At 36.3% G+C, this 16,905-nt stretch overlaps 1 protein-coding gene across 1 annotated transcript; it reads left to right on the forward strand.

Annotated features, from left to right (window-relative positions):
• LOC109233415 (SNW/SKI-interacting protein-like) lies at positions 1,910-4,933 on the forward strand. Its single transcript, XM_019399278.1, has 2 exons — positions 1,910-2,099; positions 2,825-4,933. Exon 2 carries the CDS (start codon positions 2,859-2,861, stop codon positions 4,650-4,652), a length of 1,794 nt encoding a protein of 597 aa, XP_019254823.1. The 5' UTR covers positions 1,910-2,099; positions 2,825-2,858; the 3' UTR covers positions 4,653-4,933.

Here is a 16,905-nt window from a genome sequence, read left to right on the forward strand (position 1 = left end):
ATTATTTTTAAGTTGTACGATATTGTAGTTGTATATAACTGGGTATAAATAATGTATGTAAGTTGTAGATAATTTAATTTCTTATCTCCAGCTAGATATTAGTCATCCTCAGCAAGTCTTGGTTTAGCAGAGTTATTTTGGAGGTTCAATTTGTTGTAAACACCAAGAGCAACCCTAATTATCTTCACAGCTCGAAATTTATAAAAATCGAACATAAGTTAGAATCTGCACAAGAATTTTTACACGTATACTGTTCTCGTGATTGGATATCTCCTTATATTCCTTTTTGTGAAGCATAATTTGCAATCAGATCACTAATTTTAATTTCATTTCTATCATCTACTTTGATGCTTTAATGTTTCTTTTTTTCTTTTTCTTTTCTAGTTTGTTGATTTTTTGTAGATCGAGGATGAAGAACGACAGATAATATCATGAATTCAAGCGGAAACAGTTTTCGGGCGAAGCAAGAATCTGGTGGAAACAACAACAGTAAATTGACCTCAAAGGCTACTACATCAACAAGTTCAAGGCAGTGGGGAGGCTTTAAAAATCCAAGAATTGTACGTGTATCCCGTACTTTTGGTGGAAAAGATAGACACAGTAAAGTCTGCACAATAAGGGGTCTTACAGATAGAAGAATTAGACTTTCAGTGTCTACTGCAATTCAATTCAATAAGGGGTCGAAAGTTGTCAGTTTTGTGTTCGATTTAAGAGGAAAGAGAAGAGGAGGAAAAAAAAGAAGGAAAATGGTGTAACTAAATCCCTTAATTGAAGGCACTAATAATGGATTGAAAGCCTTTTAAGGTGGAATGTATATATTTTGTAAACAAAACTTGTGTAGATAGGGTAATTTACTAAACATAAACATTTAGGGTAATAAAGTTTCCAATATGGCATAGGAATGTAAAAATCTCTTTTTAAAAAACGTACTTTTAGCGTAGAAGCACTTCTCAAAATAAGATGATTTTAGAAGCTTGGCCAAACGGGCTATAAGTCTTCTTTTCTTTAATATTTCCCATTAAATTTAAAAAAATAAGGTCGGTTAAATATTTAATAAGGACCAAAAATGCTGATTTTTTGCAAATTTAAAGGATCAAATTGCTCAGATTATATTTGAAAGGCTATTTAAACTTTTTCCAAATGCAAGAGACCATATTTTTCGCCCATCTTGGTTCGAATGTTTCAATTGGTTTCCTCGGACATACAGCAACGTGGCAGTCTATTATTCGGTAGTGCTACTTGGCTTTTTTTAATTTTCCTACTCTTTTGCTTCCGGGGGTAAAAATGGAAAAGTATGTTACATTGCATAAAGTGAAATTGTATCTGGTTCCTAAAACTTTGTATTATTACAGAAACTCCTCGGTTAATTCTTAAAATTGCAACTGCATATATTTCATGAGAGTTGTGATTTTAGATTTTATTGATTTATTTCATCTTTGAATCATTTTTTTTTTTGTTAACCATGCAGTACCTATTAATAGCATTTATTGAAGATAAAATGTTTTCCTCATACTATGTTATTATTTATTTTGTTATTGAAGATGATACAATGAAAATAAAAAGAATCCCCGAAAAATATTTTCTTATTATCAAACACTAAATGTGACTTTCTCGTAAAAAATTTAAAAAAAATAAAATAAAACTTCTGTCATATATACCAAAACACTTAAATTTTGTGTTATATGAAATTTATAAATACATTAACTTGAATAAGATAATTAAATTTTTACCAAATACGGTAATTAATTGAAAATTTTATTATGGATTTTTTTTGAAAATGCAAGTAGTCCCACATAATTAATATTTCTTACATTAATAGCTTCTCCTAATTGAAATAATATTAGAAAAAATGTCTTTATAGTAACAATTACTAGAGAAATTATATATAAGGTAGAATTGTTCAATTTCCTATTCCCTTTTGCATAAGGAAAAGAATAGGATAAAGTAGGCCTTATAAATATTTCGAGAAAAAGAATCCAAATTCCATTGATTAAATAGTACTCCCAATTCCGACGTCTTCTTCGGCGAGTTCACTCCACGCTCCGGCGGGTGCTTTTTTTCATCTCCTTCTACGGCGAATTCAGCTGTGAAATCGAATTGTAAGCACCTTTCTTCTCTCCCTGTATTTGCTTCTATACGTATCTCTTCAGGCCGAAACCCTAATCTCTTTTTTATTCAATTATTTTTGTAAATTACGAACTGTGATTTAGATCTTATGCTTTGTATATACTCTCGGTGCATAAATAATAGCCTCAAATATGCTTTGTATAGTGCTTTGTATTTTTGCTAGTTAAATAGTGGATATGGCCAAAAGATTGAATCTTTATCAGTATTTCGTGTGTTTTAAGCAGTTTTAGACGTTAGCACTATTACAGTAGGTCCGTTGCTTTCTAGGAGGGATTTAACCTTTCATAGCTTTATACGTGCAGAAAATTAACAGAATATCTAATACTTTTTTTCTGTATGCCCATAATTTTGGCATCAGATGAGTTTAAATGGAGTAACGTGTTCAGTGATGATTCATATAGCCGACCTCAACTTGTTTGGGACTGAGGCGTTATTGTTGTTGTTGCCACGTCTGTTTCCCTGTTAATATCTCTTTGTTCCAATCAATCCATCAACACCAGTTGTTGAGCTAAGGTTGATACGTTAGAGTTTCGATAATTAAGTAATTAATCCCTTTTATGGTGATATTGAAGTTTAGGTATTTGGTACTACTTAGTATTTAGTTGGTTCCTTTTTATCAGCAGCATATTTTTTAAGGTTCATTGAGATGTAGTTTATTGATCTACCGACTTATACCTGTCTTTTTCTCTCTGTACAGTAGGTGGAGGAATTTTAAATCCGGGGTCTTCAGCATGGCGTCTCTCAAGGAACTTCTCCCAGCAGCAAAATCAGCTACCAGTACATTTTATGACCATACAAATGACCCGTGGTTCAAGAATAGGTTCGGTGCAACTGAGGCAGAGAAATCTGCTGTTATCAAGGCAACTCCGGTGCCCTCTTATCTAAAACGGGCTGGTTTTAAGCCATCTAAGCTCGAGGATTTTGGGGATGGAGGAGCATTCCCTGAAATCCATTACGCTCAGTATCCACTCGATATGGGCAGAAAGAAAGACTGGAAAGCTGGGGGAAAGACTTTGCCTGTTACCGTGGACGAGCATGGTGAAGTAAGATATGATGCAATTGTGAGGCAGGGCGAGAACACAAAGAAAATTGTTTATTCTCAGCACAAAGATCTTATCCCGAAGTTTGTGAAGGACGAGGATGAAGAAGAGATGGATTTGGACGAGAAGCAAAAAGTAATCGATGAGACAATGCAGGAGACTAAGGCAGCACTTGAGAAGATTGTAAATGTGCGGTTGAGTGCTGCACAACCCAAAAATGTTCCCACACAATCTCAAGACTCCAAGTTTATTAAGTACAAGCCTTCCCAGCAATCGGCAGCTTTTAACTCGGGTGCAAAGGAGAGAATTATTAGGATGGTAGAGATGCCTGTGGACCCGATAGAGCCACCGAAGTTCAAACACAAAAGGGTTCCTAAGGCCTCTGGTTCTCCACCTGTGCCTGTTATGCATTCTCCTCCTCGTCCTGTTACAGTGAAGGACCAGCAGGATTGGAAGATTCCGCCTTGTATATCAAACTGGAAGAACCCCAAAGGTTACACGATCCCACTTGATAAGCGTCTTGCTGCTGATGGCAGGGGACTTCAAGAGGTCCAGATCAATGATAATTTTGCAAAACTATCAGAGGCTCTGTATGTTGCAGAACAGAAAGCCAGAGAAGCAGTTGCAATGCGGTCAAAGGTTCAGAAAGAGATGGTGATGAAAGAAAAGGAAAAGAAAGAAGTGGAACTTCGGGAGTTGGCCCGCAAGGCAAGATATGAGAGAACTGGTGTAGCACCCCCAGCTGCTGCACCTGTGCCTTCTGAGAGGGACACCATGAATGTTGATGATATGAGTGTGGATTATGAGCGTCCAAGAGATCACCCCAAAGAGTCAAGGGAGGACAGGGAGGCGAGATTACCGCGAGACAAGATACGCGAGGAGCGACGTCGGGAGAGAGAGAGGGAGAAGAGATTGGAGGCAAAAGATGCTGCGATGGGTAAGAAGAGTAAGATCACCAGAGATAGAGACCGTGATGTCAGCGAAAAAGTGGCTCTTGGGATGGCTTCTACTGGTACATCAAGAGGAGAGGTCATGTATGACCAGAGATTGTTTAACCAGGAGAAAGGGATGGATTCTGGATTTGCCACTGATGATGCCTACAACGTCTATGACAAGGGCCTATTTACTGCTCAGCCCACTCTTTCTACTCTATACAGACCAAAGAAAGATGTTGATTCTGAAATTTATGGAGGTGCAGATGAGCAGCTGGACAAGATCATGAAGACAGATCGATTTAAGCCTGACAAGGCATTTGCTGGAACATCCGAGAGGGCTAGTACGAGAGATGGACCTGTGCAATTTGAGAAGCAAGTTGAGGAAGCTGATCCATTTGGTTTGGACCAGTTCTTGACAGAGGTTAAGAAGGGAAAGAAAGCCATGGCAAATGTTGGTAGTGGAGGCACCATGAGGGCCAGTGCTGGCACCACGCGAGATGGTTATGAAACATCTAGCAGAACTCGTATTGCTTTTGATAAGGGGCGTTGAGTTATCTTTCCGTGCCTGCGCCCTGGTATTTGTGGGTCCATCTTGGCTGCATCTCTGCTGATGCAGAAGTTCAAAATCAAGTTGTCTTTCATTTTACTTTATGCATTAGCATGAAATTACTCTTCTACTATTGATATTCATGCTGTTGTAACATATCTCCATTATTGCAGTGTGAAGTTAAAATTGTTTTAAGTCATCCTCTCAATCTTCAGGCTGTTGGAACATGTTCAATTATTGCTGCAACTGCTTTCCTACTTGACAACCAGTGATGAATTGGAAGATGATGAATACATATCGCTTAATTAAATTATGTGATTTTGACCGTTGGGTATAAAAATTTGTTTGGATATGTGAAATTTCAGGGAATTTGTTGGTTTTTTTAGTGCAAATTGTCTGTGTTTTCTGGTGTAAGGCCTTTGCTTTCGTCTTAATGAACTTTTGGTCCAAAGGAACTCACTCTTTGCACAATAATCATGTGACCTAGGTATCTTTTCAGGAAAAATTTATTCATACCGGATGTTTATACCAAATCAATGATTATAAGACGTGTGTCTTTTATACACATATTATCACTTAATCATGATTAAGCGTTATCTATTGTCACTTTAATTTTAACTAAAGTTAAATTGTTTGGTTTGGTGTAAATACCCGATGCAAGTTTTTATGGCATCTTTGTATCGTGATTCAGGCCATAATCAACTGAGTAAATGAAGTTAGTCAAACAGAATGGTAGTTTAATTGAACAAAATGGTTGAAGACCACTGATAAATGGTGAAAAGCACATACTTTTGAGTATATTTGCATATTAATTCTTGTGTGTGTCGCGGGTGAAATATACTCATTATGTGTTTCTTATGTGTAGGAACGAGTTTGGATGATAAATGATCAAAAGATGACAATTCGACACAAAAAGAAGAAATTAAAGGAGGGGGAGCTCGTCTATTCTCGTGCGCGGCACGAAGACAGACGCAAAAAAGGAGAAAAGTGAAGGCACAAAACAGCGAAGCGAAGCAAAGGCACAGATCTCTTTGCGAAATGGAAGAATTTCAAAAGCTGGATCCGCGTCAAAGTCCGTGTCTAGACGCGAAAAACGGTAGCTAAGCCTTAGTTCTTTGTGGGATTCGACTCTGGAGTTATAGACCGGATTATATTTGCAGCGACCACTTATCCTTTTTAGGACTAGAGTTGAGCGTGATCAAATTTTGGCGCCGTTGCCGGGGAACTAACGGTGTAATTGTAGTTGTATATATTGTTAGGTTACAAGTTTGAACTTTTATTTTTGTTTTGTTGAATTTGATTTTTTATTTTTGTTTTACTTGTTAATTTGAGAAACATGGCATCCTGAAATTATGAGAATTTTGATATTGGTAATTCTACTGTTGATCTTCCTTGTGTGAATCGTGGCGGAAACCATCCATGGCAAAATTATCAAAATATTTCCCAGAGCGAGTTATGTGCACCAACTCAATCTTATGTGTGGAATGTGTGTGATATGTGTGGTGGTCAAGATGGTCATTTTCATGGTTGTGCTTATATTTCTTATCTTCCCCCGACCCCTTACTTTGATGGTTCTTCTTTTTCTTGTGAAGTTAATAGGAACAAAGAACACGGGGATGATAACCTAAAAGAGATCAAGGATGTGCTAAAGTACCTATTGGAACAAAATGATGAAAGACAGATACACATACAAAGGCAAGATGCTACTATTCGCAACCTGGTGGCACAAGTGAGTCAACTAGTTGAAGCATTTAATGCTCAACAAGCCAATATTGGGAATAATAGTCAAGAAGAGCATGAATTAGACACTGAAATTAAGGTGCTAATGGAGGAGGTCAGAGTAGAACACCAACAATCTATCCAACTAGAATTTGAGGATGCCAATGTTCAAGAAGTAACACTAGAGTTAGCCAAGGACATTGAAGATACAAAGTTAGTTGACGCTAGTATGATTGGTGTTGAGGAGGTCAAAAATCATGAATTTCATGTATTTGAGCACGTTGGACCTCATTCCAAGCACTTCTCTACATTATGTTCCGATGGTGAAAAGGGAATGGATTCTTACGAGCATAAAAAGGAGTCCAAGGAAGAAGTAGATGAGACTTATACTTTAAAATTCTCAAGGCCGTCTAGGAAAAGTGACACTCCTCGGTCGAGAGCCAAAAAGTGCATAAGGCTTTATCTTATTTTTGGCTCGCAAGAATTTGTACCGCCCCAAGAGCATAATCATAAGCTTGAAGCAAAACTTGAGGTTCAATTCATAAGCTCGAGGTGGATACAAAAAGTGATTCGCGTCGTGCCGCGACGTTAAAACAAGCACTTGCTGGGAGGCAACCCACCTTTACTGCTTTCTTTTGTTTTTTTTATTATTTTTGTAGTGTCAATTTTTGCTTTTCTAGGATCATGGAAAGCAAAGCTATTGGAAGGATGCAACAAAAACCAGATGGTTGGAACTAAGTGTGAGGCACCGCACGAAGGACCAAGTCTGGGAGAAGTCTGAGTATCCCATGAGTTGTTGATGCTTCGGCCTTTAGCCTACCAGGGAGTTTTTGTCACCCTTTTGTTATTTACGGTGTGCATTGGGGACAATGCATTTAAATGTGGGGTGAAGAGACTGTTTGGGTAGTTTTCTATGTTAGTTGTATTATTTTATTCGCGTTAAAAAAAAGTAAAAATAAAAAATAGGTAGAAATAATCCCTCTTGATTTTTCTTATGACCACGGTTCTTTTCCAAGGGATGACATTTGAACCGAGTAATAGTTTTTTTTTCAAGTAAGATTTTCAAAAAGTTTTGGACTTTTCCTAACGATGGACTTCCTAGACAATTTTCTTGAGGGTTTAAAGTCTAAAGAAAAATACAAAAAGATCTTTTTTTTTGAACTGATAATGGAATGGGAAGATCTTGAGTATCTATGATTTTTGACATTTTTATGTTGGGGCTTAGAGCTGGAGCATTTGCACTGAGTACTTTCTTCTTTATTCTTGTGACTATATGCCTTGAGAATATACGTGTTTCTTTTGACGCTTGGGCTCGTCTATTGAATCTTGTTGTTACTTCCTAGTGTTTGGATTATTTCATGACTGTGCTAGTTGCTTTAACTTGAGAGTGGGGTCTGAGCCGTCCTAAGTAAGTCATGTGCATTGTGTGAGGCGAGATTTTGGTTGTACTCTGTGCCATTCCTTGTTAGTCTAGAACTTGCCCCGTGTATGAGTCGAAGCAAAATAAAGTCTTGTGAGTTTAGGAAATGATATAGGCGTTTCTTTGATTGATCCTTCAGTCTATTTGCCTAACAGTGATAAAATATTATCCTTTGTTTGTCCATTTGAGCCTGTAAACCTTCTTTCGTACCCACATTACAAGACGAATCCCTTTTGTTCTTAATGAAATCTTGTTGAACCTTTACCTCCGAAAGCACTTAAGTCGCTAGAAGTGAAGGAAAAGAGATTTGGTGGTTTTTGAGTGGAACCTAAGAAAGGCCAAAAGGTGCATGTGTATATTGAGAGAGCCACTACCTGGAAATACTAATTTATGGAGGGTATTGAAAAGATTTAAAATAAGAGAAAAAAAGATCCTTCCAATTCACTTTGATATGTGCTAGTGCTTATGTAGATGTGCTTAAAGTCAATGGGCTACGTTATTTACGGTTTCGTAGCAATATGCTGGGTGATCATGAAGAGGATGTGCTTAAAGGTTAATGTGTATTGTATTAAAAGTGCTTAGGAGGGTTAGCCATTACTATCCATATCTATCCTACCCATCTCATAGCCTACATTATAACCCTTGAAGACCTAATTGATCCTAGACTTTGCGAGCTTAAATTAGTAGAGACTTACGTTACAGGCAAGCCTATGGTACGAGCTTTGGGGGCACATGAGTTTCTTTGCAAGAGTGAGTGAATTCTTTCATTCTTTGAGTCCTTAAATTATACTTGAGTATGTGGACCGATTACTGTCCTTGTTTTGATTGTGAGGGCACATGCTTTACAGCGGATTGGTAAGGAACTCGTATCTTTAGTTTGCACAAAAAGTGAGTCACAAACAGGAATGTAGTGGAGTCAAATTTTGAGGCTAGGATGTTAGAAGAGTCACACAAATATTTTAAATACTCTTGGCATGAGTTTAGAACTTTAGAAATGTATGAAGAGTGCATATGATGGGTTCTAAGCGTTGATATAAACCGTTGTCATTGGTGTGATGCTTGAGTATGTCTAAAAAGGATTTCTTGCCTATACTCTTAATTTTAAGTTGCTCGAGGACGAGCAGGAATTTATGTGTGGGGTGGTGATAAATGGTGAAAAGTACATACTTTTGAGTATATTTGCATATTAATTCTTGTGTGTGTCGCGGGAGATTACATGATTTTTGAAGTGAAATATACTCATTATGTGTTTCTTATGTGTAGGAACGAGTTTGGATGATAAATTATCAAAAGATGACAATTCGACACAAAAAGAAGAAATTAAAGGAGGGGGAGCTCGTCTATTCTCGTGCGTGGCACGAAGATGGACGCAAAAAAGGAGAAAAGTGAAGGCACAAAACAGCGAAGCGAAGCAAAGGCACGGATCTCTTCGCGAAATGGAAGAATTTCAAAAGCTGCATCCGCGTCAAAGTCCGCGTCTAGACGCGAAGGCAGACGCGGATTCCAGCTTCTCCCATCCGAAGATGGATTGAAGAATTTCGCCCCTCATCGACCCTAGATCATATAAATACATCCTAAAACACCACTTTGAGGTGGAGGAGACACTACTTTAGAGTTAGACAACACCCTTGGAGGCAAGAACACGCTAGGAGCAAGGAGGAGGATTCAACCACGAGTTTTTCCCCTTCTTCTTCCTATTTTTATTGTTGGTTATGAATTTGAGTATTGTGTTTTCATATACTTTTATGAATAGCTAATTTGTTATCTACGATTTTGATGGAACCTTTTGGAGGATGAATTCTTGCTATGTTTTTATATAATTGAGATGTTGGATTTCTATACTTGTTTAACTACATGTTTGTTGTTGTTGATTGAATGACCATCAATTGACTGTGCCTATTTAGTGTGTACTGCTCGAGAGAGAGTACATATTTAGGTAGTTGTTGATCAATATCACTCCTAAGGTATGTGAGAGATCAATACGGAGGGTTTAAAGGTGGGATTAGAGATAATGAAACCTTGGTGCGATCGTAGTGAGCGGTGAATTAGTGCCAGCTAGTGTAGTTCGAGAGAATACATCTATTAAATTGTGGTAGTTGCTCGAGAGAGAATTACGACTACCAAAGTACTCACGATCGGTAGAGAATACTTAGGCGAAAGTATAGAAGATAAGCGGGAAGGATTCCAACAATTGGTGAAATCATAACTCTAGACCTCCATAATCTTGTCTCCAATCCTTATCCTTATTAAGATAGTTTTACTGCTTTCTAGTATTGGTTAGTTATTAGATAAAAATAAACATTATAATATTTTGTAGTTAGGAAATTTTTGGACTTGTATTTCTTAGCGATATTGAACAACTGTAGCTAAGCCTTAGTTCTCTGTGGGATTCGACTCCGGACTTATAAACCGGATTATATTTGCAGCGACCGCTTATCCTTTTTAGGACTAGAGTTTAGCGTGATCAACCACTCAAAAACCTATGAAAGGCAATAGAGCGGTACCACAAAAAGAAAAGAAGAAAAGAAAAGAATAATGGGTTAAGTAGCAAAAATTTGCTAGCACAAAACCTTTTGGCACTAGAATTACCAAACCTTATTATACTTATACAATGACTCATGTATTCACTGGTTATACATACCTCTTAGCAGTAACCTGATGTATTTGTTGGTTAAACTGACAGAATATGATTCATTAGAGTGTTGTCATCTTTCTGTTCTTGATACTCTAGCAATCTACAATCCAGTCTCAGTATCAATAACTGCTATAAATTTGCCAAAGTTCTGTTTCCTCTTATAACAATATGCATGTCTTCTTTCTACTCATTCTCACTCAAACTAATTTGTCTGATCTCAGGTAGCAACGCCACCATCAAAACTTAATGTTGTTTCCAGGTACATACTCATCTTAAGCTCATTATTAAACTCAGTCATCGTGTATTCCACACTGCGAAACTCTTCTGGAATTCCATTCTCATCATTGAAGCTAGAAATTTCTGTTTCATTAGTCTGAAATTCTTCTTCTTCTGCCCAATTTACAACATATTCAGATTTCTTTATAATGTTTGTGTCTTCACGTTGAGAATCACCTTCATCGGTGATCCTACTTCTGATTCGATCACAATTGTAAGAGTTTCGAATCTGATACAGCAACCAGATGCAAACAACTATGACAAATATAAACTGAAAAACTACTTTGGCCTTGACTGTTTTAACTCTCTGGTTCCGGCTACTAGCTAACCGAGGGGCTTCCGAAAACAGCCTCTCTGCTTTCCAGAGTAGGGGAAAGGCTGCGTACATCTCGCCCTCCCCAGACCTCACTTGTGGGAATTCACTAGGAATAAGTTTCTTATTTAAAATTGCTCATACAAGAAATATGCATAACTGGAATTCATCAATAAACAGAAAACCATTATAGAATGACCAAAGAAATCTACATTCAGTACTTGAGTGCTTCCAAAATTAGAAGAATTAACCCAAATAGCCGCCCGCTTAATCTGTTAAATTTAAAATAACCGGCAGATGGATAATATATGTATATTTCATGTATAATATATGTATAACTGTGGATAATCAATATATAATCTATGTGTACCGGCAAGAAAAAAATAAACGTTAAATCTGACCGGCTATTTGTGTAACAAGCCCTTAAAAGTTCTTCAGATAAAGGCAAATTTATGAGAGGAGATCCGTTTTATGGCCCATTAAAGATGTTCTTTTAGTTATATGCCCTTTTTCACATGGTGTTGCAAAATATAACACTAGAGATCGGTAAATAAAGCACAAGAGATCTTTATAGGATCGTTCTTTTCTATTGAAATAATAACTGGTCATAGGAGATGATTTTCTCATTTGTAATAATGCAGAGAGTTTTTACATAGAAAAAGCTTCACGAACATTATTAGCCTTAGAAAAGTGGAATACTATAATTTGTTGATTTCCAATTTTTTGATCCGTTTATCTCAAAATTTTGATATACCAGTCAAATGTACATCCATAAAGATCTCTCTCTTATATATATATATACACACTACAACAACAACAACAATAATAACAACCCAATGTGGTCCCATAAGTGGGGTCTGGGGAGGGTAAGATGTACGCAGCCTTACCCCTACCCCGGAAGGGCAGAGAGACTGTTTCCGATAGACCCTTGGCTAAAGAAGGTGAGAGAAGCCCTGATAGCAAGTAATTAGTATATTTGACTAACGATTGTAATTATTTTTTATCGACCGGCCATGTTAAAAGCTCTAAAGCTTTTGCCTTGAAATGCTAGTGTGGGAAATCGAAGCATAATAAACTATGCGAAGGTTACGATTAAGTAATTTCTAAGTTTAAACTTCTTATCCGTTACTTCCCGTGTATAATAAACTGCAAAATATACTTTTTCAAAAAGAAAATTTGAATTCTAAAGGTTTTACAAACATAATTTCCAAAGTTAAAAAAATTGTTCCTTTTTTGTTTGACATGAACTTCAATTATGGTATACATTGTAGCCAAAAAATTGTTCTGATGCATTCAAATAGTTCTTCAACCACTTTCGCCAGAATAACAAATGTATGATACCCACACAATTATTCTACCACATAGTCACAATTTCAAATTTATGATACTTTCGCCTTCAATCAATCATTTACATCTTGTAGTTATAGCACTTGCAATTTGTTCCAAGTGACCAATCTTTCATTGAGGACCCAAGAGGCCATTTTATGCGCGAGACGTGGTGATCAATGAAAACATATACCATTACTAAAGAACTTAATATTAGCAGGTTAGTTCGGTGCACAAAGTATTTCGCGTCCAAGGAAAGGCTATACTTCAAGGATGTGATGCGGACAACCTACTCTAATGCAAGTATTAATGGTTGCTTTCACGGCTCGAACTCGTGACCTATAGGTCACATGGAAGACAACTTTACTGTTAATCTAAGGCTGCCTTTGTTAGGGATATATTAGATATGCCCTCAATCTCATATTTGATGATTTGAACATATTTTTCTGAACTTTATTTGATATAAAAATATATGGCATCTGATATTCTTTTATCATAGTTATTATTAATTATTTGATTAACTTGATAAAGTCCATGATCAAATTTTGAGACTTGTCATCGTGATGGAGATCATGATAATGAGAGTAAAGTTTCTTATAATTTAATCTAAATTTGTTCTTGATCGTAGGGTTATTAATTTGGACATTAGTAATCCGGTTAGATCAATATTTATGTGATCGTCTTTATGAGATAAAGATTAGTTGATCTCATTAACTAAATCATATAGATAGATGATGCATATGGAGATATGATTATTGAACCGACTCATTGGATAATTCCTAATGGTTAGAATTACCATAAACTGTCAATAGGATATCCTCTCGAAGAATGTGATGCAAGAGTTTCCTTTGACCTGAGATCGTCATAGTAGTTGACAAGTTATTTATTGTGCTTTGATAATAGACACATATGGCCCTAGTGCGATAGTTGAAAAGATATTGGGTACGATTAAATACTTGTAGAATTAGTGATTGATCAAGATGGAATCTGTCAACTCTTGGTAATGCGTTTAAGCTCCATGTTGTCATGAATTATAAACGACCAAACTAAGACCTTGGCCAGGGCAATTGAATGAAAGAAGAAATGAGTTTCTTAGGTCATTCAATGGTCGATTATATTTGACATCAACACATAGTTGGTCGCCTATTAGGATTTGACAGTTGGACCATATCCTAGGGTGATCCAGAGCTATAAGGACAGAAGGAATTACTACATTATTCTTCTACTGGTTCTTGAGAGTAAATTGTATACTTCATGCTATCCGGTCGTTAAGGAGTGTTGCAAGACGTCACCCTTGATTAGTATATTGATGTGATCAATCTACTACCGATTTAGTATTGAACCTATGGGGTCACACACTAACGAGTGTTCTGATATTTGCTAAAGGATTAATTACTTTATTATTTGTTGATTAAATTAAAGAATTTAATTAGTCAAATAATTTAGTTATTAGTTCATATGAAATATTATTATGTTCTTTGCTAGCACAGAGGATATAATTAATTTTGTGAACAAATTGAAGTTTTCTATTTAGTATGGAAAATTAAATTATATCTCTTGGTTGAAATATAAGTGTGATATATATAATATAAAATAATTTTAATTTATATAAAACTTATGTATATAATATTAGTTTATCCTCGCCAATTTGGAATTGGAGATGAAAGTCCACAAAGGACTATGGCATGCACGTGATTCCCATTAGGAATGGGATATATATTTCCATTGGAAAACTCCTATATTGTTCAATTTGGAATTAGAATTGTAATACGTGAAAGTCCAATGTTGAATTGGACGAACAAGCGTGAAAGTCCAATTGGACTTAGCATAAAATACCTTCAGTCACGTTACCCTTGGGAACGTGATTCGATTTCTTCCGCAAAATTTATTTTTGAATTAAATTTTCACCCGAAGTAAATCATTACCTCAACCAAATAGGAAAAGGATTTATAGGTGATGCTATATAAAGGGTGATGGAAGAAAATTTGCTAATTAATTCTTGAGAAGAAAATTACTTTGTGAAAGTGAAAGTGCAACACAAGCCAAGAGAGAAAATACAATTACAAGAAAAGTGTTTCTTGTTCTTCTAACTTTGAGTTGAGATTTTTGAGAAAAATTTCAACACAATATTCTTCGTTTAATTTGTTTGCGGGTTTCGTTGATCAAAGAGTTGATAGCAAGGACCGGTCTCGGTGTGGATACGCATAGAGTCTTCACACTATCGAAGAATTTGAAACGAGACTTGCTTCACCGGGTATGTCTTAGATCTGATCTATTGACATGTAAATAAATTTTAAACACGAAAAAATCCGCCTAGGATTGTTATTGTCTTCCGCGTGTTACGAACACCTATATGCAATCCTTCGGCCTTTACTAAAGAACTCAACATCGAAGTTCTTATTATTGGCCGTGACCTTGAAAATAACATGTCTTTTGGCCGTGACCACCAATAATATACGTCAACGGGCGAATTTATAGGAGCCTGAATTCATGGTCTTTTCGCAAAACTAGATATTTTATGTATATATTTTTTAAGATTGGTATAATATTTACTATTGGCACCTATACGATACTCCAAAAAGGCTGAATGATGCACTTTGTTGAAGGTTAATTATATACCAAGAGGAATGAGGATCAGTTCCCACTTAACATATTTTTTCTTCTTTTTTTAGTAGTGTACCCATGTACTAGAAAAATTTGTAATATTAGAACGGACTAGTCACTATTTTTAGTTTGTAATTGAAAATAGTCATTATTATTTAGTTTTAATTTCACAAGTTGTGAACACCTAATTTTTGCACTATTTTAACACCTCCTAAAGTCACTAGTGTTTTATTATTTTAATTGTTTTTCTCAGTTTTTGTTTCGTTAATTGCATAATTCCTATAATAAAATACCAAAAAATAGTTCCTTCTTTTTTGTTTTCTTTCATTTGTGCATTTTTAGAAATTAACTAATTGTTCAATTGGTGAATTAATCTAGTTAATTGATCATTTCAATAAGTTATTTAATTAATTTGTTTGTTTGTGTAAATTTAGTTTAATAAGTAGGATTAAGGAAGAAATTGGGCCAAGTTTGAAAGAGAAAGTGGCCAAGAGTGCAAGACAAGGGACTTGGGAGGATTTAAAACGACGTAGTTTCAAGACAAAACTACGTCATTTTTGTTAAGTAAATGACAATCTATCGTGGCCATTCATTCCACCTTAATCTAATGGTCAAAATTTATCCCTAACTAAAATATAAAAGCCAAAAAAAATTAGATTTTTGCCCTATTTCCAAACCCTAGAGACTTCTCCTTCACTATCTCCTCTCTCTCACCCTCTCTTAAGCCGCCGCTGCTCCACCACTGCCACCACCGTGCGCCGCCGCCGGTGGTGGTCCAAACAATCCCAAATTATCATCATACACTCTCCTCAACCTCCTCTTTCCATATCTTCAGACCAAATCCTTTAAAACTCCATCAAACTCCACGAATTTTAGATCTAGGAAACCCTAGCCGCCGCTTTTTCCATAAATTCGGGATGATTGAGCCCTTCTTTCCACCTGATTTTCACATAAATGGGTATAACTCGATGGGGGATACTATTTGGCATTGGTTTCGTGCCGAAAATCCGGTGACGGGATTCCGGCAACCACCACTGACTGCCTAACACCGCCGCTGCCTCCAGCGCTCCTTCCCGTTCTCGCCTCCAATCGACTCAGACATGATTTTATTGTCGATTATACCGAAAATGAGATTCAGCTCACCGGATTTAGGATTTTGGTATCAATCAACAATAAAACCATGCCCCGGGTCGAATCACCACCATCGCTGCCATTGTTTCACCGCTGCCTGTGTGCTCGAGTTTTCGGTAAATCTTCAACCCGTCTCCCCTTTCCCGTTTCTGATTATTCAGCGTGTACTTCGGATTTAGTTTTAAGGTTTAATCTTTGTTCATAATTTTGTTAGTAGTATTTATAGGTTAATTAAACTATGGTAATATTAGTTGTGAATCGCTTGTTAGTTCATATTATAAGAGCTCGTTGTTGATCGTTGTATGATAATTAAGCGATGCTCATCCAAATTCTGTTTTACGAAATATTTTGTGGTTTCAGTTGTTCACTGTTAGTTTGTAGAGATCACATTGCTTTAATTTAGTTTGTTTGAATGCTCAATTTAGTTACAATCAAAGTCTTGTGGTTACTTTGTCTATTTCATGATTGGATTGGATTTGAATATTTGAATTGGTGTTGTTAAAATCTGAAATTTAGATATTTTTGTCATAAAATACGGTACTAGTAGCTTGCTTTTTAGTAGGGTGGCTGAAATGACTCTTTGGCTCCTGCCATAACAGATTTCAGGCTGTTCTTTCACCTTTTGGACAGCCTTTAGCACACAAATTCAGCCCTTTTTTGGACAGATTTTTGGTGAACCAAAATCTGTCCAAAAAGTTGGCTTTTCTTTGCCTATTTAAGGGCTGCCCTTTCCTCATTTGAAGAGGACTCCATCACACTTCCATAGAGCTTTTAGAATTGCTTTGAACACACAAAAACATAAAAAATTTCAGCAGTTGAACACATGAAAAGT

This window comes from Nicotiana attenuata, chromosome 10, assembly GCF_001879085.1.
Source record: "Nicotiana attenuata strain UT chromosome 10, NIATTr2, whole genome shotgun sequence".
Classification (NCBI taxonomy): domain Eukaryota; kingdom Viridiplantae; phylum Streptophyta; class Magnoliopsida; order Solanales; family Solanaceae; genus Nicotiana; species Nicotiana attenuata.

Bases quoted from the DNA above. Each gene is read 5' to 3' on its own strand.
- LOC109233415 (XM_019399278.1), top strand. From the start codon at position 2,859: ATGGCGTCTCTCAAGGAACTTCTCCCAGCAGCAAAATCAGCTACCAGT.